Source organism: Pteropus vampyrus, unplaced genomic scaffold (assembly GCF_000151845.1).
Source record: "Pteropus vampyrus isolate Shadow unplaced genomic scaffold, Pvam_2.0 Scaffold388, whole genome shotgun sequence".
In the NCBI taxonomy this organism is placed as follows: Eukaryota; Metazoa; Chordata; class Mammalia; order Chiroptera; family Pteropodidae; genus Pteropus; species Pteropus vampyrus.
Genome location: NW_011889169.1, coordinates 851,265 through 858,354, shown reverse-complemented (window position 1 = coordinate 858,354; position 7,090 = coordinate 851,265). Strand labels below are relative to the sequence as shown.

Below are 7,090 nucleotides of genomic sequence, written 5' to 3'. Positions count from 1 at the left end.
CTCATTGTGGCTCTCCTGGTTCTGGGTCATGTGCCTCCAGGTAATATCGCCTGTGTATGTGTGTGTGTGTGTGTGTGTGTGTGTGTGTGTGTGTGTGTATGTGTGTGTAGAATGTAAGAACCATGAGGAATAGGTTCTTAAGTCCTGGGAACAGAAGAGGCCTAGACCTGTGTTTAAATTCTGGTCTCATCACTGGCTTACTGGGCAGCCTGGAGAGGGCTGCTAAATCAGCCACGCCTCAGTTTCCTAATCTTTAAAATGGGATTCACTCAACAAATATTCATTTGAAAGATATTTGCTGCGTGCCAGACACTATTACAATTGCTGGGGATTCAGCAGTGAAAGAAAACAAGGTCCTTGCTTTCATAAAGTTAATATTTTAGTTAGTGGAGAGAGAAAGTAACCAAATAAACATATGATATGTCAAGTGGTGATAAGTGCTAAGAAAAATAAAAGCAGGGCAAGGGGTTAGAGTGTTGTGTGCATGTGGGGCGGGTGGGAGAGCTGCAAGGCCTCTGATAAGTTTTTATTTTTAAAGTTTTTATTTCATATGTACATGAAAGTAGAATATGAGGAATGAGGTGAGTTTTTTAAAAAACGTTTTATTATGGAAAAACATAAACATACGAAAGTAGAGAATAAGGTAATGATGTGAGTTTTAAAAAGAAATCTTTTTGAGAAAAATTCAAACCTAAATAAAAATATAGTATAGAGAATCCCCGTGTATCTATCACCCTATCTCAACAATTATCAAAGTAAACCAATCCTCTTTTGTCATTCACCGGCCCCCTCCTCCCCAGTGAACTATTTTGGAGTAAATCTCAAATATCTTATTATTTTATATAAGGTGGGTTTGAGCAGAGATCTGAATGGAGCGAGAATACAGCAGGTTCTTGAATAACTTTGTTTCATTATAAGGTTGATGAGATGCCATAGGAACTTAACTCTTGTTTATATCAATTAGCCTGTAGTAAAATTGGTTTCTTTATAGGTTTCACTTAAGGTCACAGAACCTCACTTGACGACATTAAATGATGACTTACTGTATAAAGACAGCAGAAGGTGATAGATAGGTAGATAGTTGACAGATAGATAGATCGATAGATCGACTGGCGAACCGACCGATCGACCGACCAACTGACCGACAATGTTTCAGGAGCAGTGAGGAGGCCGGTGTGTCCAGAGTGGGGAGCACAAGGAGAGAAGTGGAGAGAGAAGTCCAAGATGTGAGGAAGGGAAAGCAGATCACGTAGGAGAAAATAACTTCTATATCTCAGGGATGGAAGGTTGAAATGTGATGATATGTTAAGAGCAGTTATTATAGCAACTGCCCTCACCTGGGAGTCAGGGTCTTGGCTTCTGGTTCCAGACCCACCACTTACTGATTAGGAAGAACTGGGAAAGTCTCTTCTTTTCTTTATCTGTAAAATGAGAGGATTGGCTTAGAATGAACCCTAGTGGCTCCATGTCTCTAAGCTGTTATTTTGATAATCTCACTTTCCATTTATTGAGTATTTACTATATGCTGCCACTGTGCTAAAATCATGAAATCCTCTATAATGGCCCTCTGAAAGAGAGATGTACAGATGAGGAATCTGAGGCCCAGGTCACTCAACTGGGAAATGGCAGAGCTGGGATTTGGACCCAGGCAGTCTGAGCTAGGTGCTCACCACCTCATTAACACACACCCTCTTCAGAATATGGCTTCTCTGCCACAGGGAGATTTTGAGGTCAGCTCTGCATCATGCTAAGATTCTCTCTTTTGGCAGGACAAAGGGATGGGCTGATTGACAGGGCTGAATAACACTCATGTAAGCCCATGGTATCATGTAAGGATTCTGTGGAATCTTTTTTAATTTAGAGAGAGATACCTCTCCCCTCTACCTTCCTTTCAGGCCCAGTTCTTCCTAGTTGTTGGGTCATATGTCTAGAAATATCGCTATAACAGACAGGTCCTCCTTTCTCCTCATTCTTCCACCCCTGCCCTAATTGGCCATCACAGCACTCTGATCAGGATACTTACCACAACTTTAGTTATTCTATTGATTTGCTTGCGATTTAACTGTCTTCCCTGCTGGAAGCTCCTCCAGGCCATGGACCACAGCCATCTTGTTCATTGTGATACCCCTAGTACCTCATGTGTGTTGAAGGAATAAACAAAGGGTGTGCTCCCTTCCATGCTGTGTTCAAAAATGTTGGAGAGAGTATAAGACCTATTCACCCAAAGTCTTACCTCTTCCATGGCTCCTGGTTGGAAATTTCTTCACTAAACTTTAACATTAAACAGGTCCATAAGTGTGTGAGGCAGTTAGTGTAATGGTTACAAGAGTGGACTCTGGAGCCAGAATGCCTGGGTTTTGAATCCTAGCTCTGCTCTTTTAATGACTGTGTGACCTGGGGGGAAATTGTTAATCTTTCTGTGCCTGTTTCCTTATTTGTATAACAGGGATTGTAATACAACAACAATAATCGTATAGTCTTGTTATGAAAAGTGCTTAGAGCATACCTGGGATGCGGGTTAACCTGAACACGAAAATAATCTCTAACTTATAACCAGTGGTCTGACTTGTGACCTGTGGACTAGCCTGGACTGAGATCTGTGGTTTAAGTTGTAATGAGTTGTCTCTGGTGATCTAGCCTGTTGCCTCTAATCTAACCTTTGACCTGGGGCTTAATTTATAGCCTGTGGGCTGCTATATGACCAGTCATCTAACAAATGACCAGAGAGCTAGCTGATGACTTGGGATCTAACCTGGGTCCTATGGCCTAATCTTTGATTTGTGGTCAAACTTGTGAACAGTGGTCTAGTCTGTGACCCTGGGCTGTTCTGTGACCTGTGGTTTTCCTCTGCTTAGGGAGAAGTGAATTCAAACGGTGCTGGAAGGGCCAAGGGGCCTGTCGGACTTACTGCACAAGGCAAGAAACCTATATGCACCTATGCCCAGACGGCTCACTGTGCTGCCTTCCCTATGGACTCAAGCCTCCGGCGGCCCCCGAGCCAGAATATGTGTAGCTGGCTCTGGGGCTGGCACCTTTGTTCTCCAATAAAATACATGCTTGCCAATTATCTCCTCTTGCTGTTTGCTCACTGCCCTTCCACCCCTCCTCCCCTGGGGCCAGGGAGAGGGGTTGGAGAGGTCCAAGGTGTGTGAGAGATGGAGGGATAGTTGGTGGAGGGAGTGAGGTCCCCGAGGACAGTGGGCATTAATGATCATTGTAAATAGTTCTGGTCCTGCCTGTATCACTTTTGCTCTGTCCAGCTCTGGAAAAATTACTCGATTTCTGTCAACCTTCCAGTCTCTTCATCCATAAAATGGGGATGATTATAATATCAGGAGATTAGGACTTTATAGAAGGAATGCAAAAAGAAAGGTGGAGTTACTAATAAGAGTTAATAGTAATAATAACAAGAATTAATAAGAGTGAGTTAATTATAATAAGAATGAATAATAATAGCATTAAAAACACACTTCTGGCATTCAGAATGAGATGGTGCATTGGGCTTGAAAGGCAGACCTTTTTAAGAGTGAAAGGATTTTTCTATGTTCCTTTATCTCCTATTGTAGCATTTTAAGAGCCTGCCCAGGTGGAAAGTGAGGATTTTATGAAAGCAAAGTTTTCATTTAAGCAGGGAGAGGTGATAGAGGAGAACTCTGCCTCTTCCAGGCTCAAGGAACTGTGGGGACAGCAAGGTAGGGGAAAACCATGGACAGAATCGGTGAGGTAGGTAGACGGACACACATTCTAATTGCCCTATATCAGGATTGCATTTGGCTGAAAAAAAAAAAAAAAAGGTAACTCAATTTGCAGGAACTTATTTTTCTCACATAAAAAGAAATCTGGAGGTAGACAGCAACCATGTCAGGGTAAGCCTTTCTGGGATCCTTTTGGGTCATATGTGGCTACCAAAACTTTAGGCCTCATGTCATTGTTTAAAGCAGGAAGGAGAGAGAGGGTTGGCATGGGCTAACTTTCTCACTTTTATCAGGAAAGCAAAAACTTTCCCCGGAACCCCACTCAGTGGACTTCTGTTTACTTCTCATGGGCCAGACTGTGTCACATAGCTACCCCTGATATAAAGAAGGTTAGGAAAGAAAGTATTTAGCTGTCTAGTCTCTATCGTAGACTTGAGCTTGGAGAAGGGAGCTGGAGAGACCCTCAGTGCTGGCCTACCTTCTCCCTGATATGAGCCCAGAAAGAGGCAGGCATGTGGGATAAGTTGAGGAATGCCTAGAGCAAAGGGGCTCTTGTCCACTGCCCTCTGAGACTTCGGAGAAGTTCAGAGAAGCCTTAGAGTAAGAGAAAGGACCCTGCATAGTCAGACTGAGAAAGGAGTGGTGAAGTTCAAATTAACATCAGAAGGGAGCAGAGTCTTGGAGGCCACCGGCTGTGCCAGGTGTTAACCCTTTCCTTTTTGGTATGAGAGGGACCTGGGGATATGCCAGAGGCAGCTAGAGAGGAGGAAAGGAGACCCAAGGATCTTGGACCAAAGCTTTTTACCAGCCAGGAGGAAGCATTATTTTATTATTTTTTTTATTTTTTAGGCTAGGCAACCCTTGGTTGACCTAACAGATTGCAAGGACCTTGTCAGCTCACAGTCCCTTATTTTTTAAATTTTTTATGTCTAGTGTACCTGGTCTTCCTAGGTGGTCTCCCATCCGAGGCCCAACATTGCTTAGCTTCTGAGATCAGATGGGATCAGGCTTGTTCAGGGTAGCATGGCCATAGAAGCATTGTTATTTTAATAACAAAGGTGCCGCCTGCATATTAGTTTTGCTTTTGAACCTCCTTTAGATCCTGAGGGGTCTAGACATTGAACTGAGAGCCAGTAGGCCTGTTTGAGGACCCAACCTGGTGGGGGCAAGGTGGTCATGGTATCTGGATTCCATAAAGAGGATGAGATAAGAACCCCAGAAATGGCCATAGGACCACAGAAAGGCTGACATGAAGTGATGTCAGCCTGGTATCTCCCCTATAACTCAATAAGGCTGCGGGAGGTCGACCAGTTCACCAGCAACCAGCCATAGCTGGAAGCCAGTGGATATTCCCAGTGATAGTCCCAAGCCACCCAGATTCCAGCAGATGCCAACTGCACCTGACCATTGACTCTTTCCACCCCTGCCCTAGCTTTCATGTTGGGAGGAGCAGGCAGAGGAAAGGAAGAATCTGAAAGACTGAACAACTCTACCAGAAACCAAGTCCCTCTAAACTTGAGAAACCTCAAAAGAATATTTAAATAGTTGAATTAGACCAAGTTTGAAACTGCACTGAACTAAATTTAGCTCTGCACTCTGACCCCTCCCCTCTCAGTTGTTTTACAAAGAGTGAAGAAGTTAGGTTTTCTTTGCAAAGTCTCAGATGTAGCGTGCTGGAATTTGTGACCTTGTTGCAGTGAAGATGGTGAAGATTTCTGAGAGTGAAGAGTCAGACAGACTCAAGTTCATATTCCGGCTCTGCCACGTACAAGCCATAGGCTACGTGGTCTGGGCAAGTCACTTCCCATATCTGACGTCAGGATCCTTCTTAGTAAAATGGGCATAATGACAACTCTTAATGGGGTAGCTGTGGGGTCAGATGAGATCATCTGGCACTTTGTAAGTGCACAGTAAACAAAATGCTGCAGTTACTATCACTGTCACTGACCTTCTTCTCCACATAATTTCAGACCTCCAGAAAATCTGAAATCTATAAGAATAGTACAAAGAATTCCGATAGATCTTTCGCCCTGTTTTTCCAAATATTGACATTTTACCACTTTCACCTTGTCTTCTCTCATACTTTCTCACTTTTATCAGGAAAGCAAAAACTTTCCCCGGAACCCCACTCAGTGGACTTCTGTTTACTTCTCATGGGCCAGACTGTGTCACATAGCTACCCTTGATATAAAGAAGGTTAGGAAAGAAAGTATTTAGCTGTCTAGCCTCCATCGTAGACTTGAGCTTGGAGAAAGGGAGCTGGAGAGACCCTCAGTGCTGGCCTACCTTCTCCCTGATATGAGCCCAGAAAGAGGCAGGCATGTGGGATAAGTTGGGGAATGCCTAACTTATATGTACATATGTACATATAGTAATATACATTTCAGACATGACCTCCTTTATACCCAAATATTACAATGTTTTTTTTCCCCTGAACACAAAGACATTTTCTTATAAAACCACAATACAATTATAAAGATCAGGACATTAACATTGACAACATTCTATCTTGGACCTTATTCAGATTTTACCAGCTGTTCCAAAGAAGTCCTTCACAGCAAAAGAAAAATCCCTGGATCAAGCATTACATTTGGTTGTCACGTCTCTGATCTCTTTTACTCTGGAACAGTTCTTCAGCCTTTTGTGATGTTGACGTTTTTAAGGAGTCCAGACCAGTGATTCTGTGGAATGTTCCTCAGTTTGAGTTTGTCTGATGGTTCCTTATGATTAGGTTCAGCTTATGCATTTTTGGCAAGGCAAGTCTGGGGTGGAAGTTCCCTGAGATACTTTACAGATAAGGCTCCCAAGCCCAGAGAGGGAGAGGGACTTGTCTAAGGCCCACAGCCCTTGAGGCACAGAGCCAGGACTTGGACTTAAATCTTTGAACCTCAGGTCAAGGCTTTTTCTGGGGTAGAACAATAGTCACATATTGGTAAGTCAGGGGAAGCTTTGGGAGGGAGGGAGCTCCCTGGCACTGGAGGTGTGCAGGGTGACCTACATGGATGAGGAACGCTAGAGAAGGTATTTTTGCTCTGCAGAGTTGCTCAGAAATACTATTTCAGAGCACAGGCGTTCTCCAAAGAGTCATTGGATGGGTGAGCTAATGATAATAATAATATCAGTTAGCCTTTAGTAAGTATCAACTGCTTTACACATATCTCACTTAATCCTCATCGTCATATGATATTATTATCCCCTCCTTTTTTAGAAGGCAGCTGAAGTTCTTAGGTGAATTCCCTAGGTCATATACCCAATAAGTAGTGGTACTGGAACTCCACCTCCATCCCCTGGCACTTGATTTTGTCTTCCAGATTACCCTTATTTGTATTTTTAAAATAACATTTTTTTCTAATTGTAAAAGTAATACATTTTCATTGGAGAAAACTTAGAAAACA

The 7,090-nt window shown here is 43.0% G+C and overlaps 1 protein-coding gene across 1 annotated transcript; it reads left to right on the top strand.

The window, feature by feature from the left end:
* On the top strand, positions 1 to 3,013 carry DEFB124 (defensin beta 124; the record flags this gene model as incomplete). The annotated part of the gene is made up of 2 exons (XM_023523289.1): positions 1 to 40; positions 2,856 to 3,013. Coding segments are annotated over 2 exons (198 nt in total), but the record flags the coding sequence as incomplete, so codon positions are not given.
* Between the last annotated feature and the right edge of the window lie 4,077 nt (positions 3,014 to 7,090).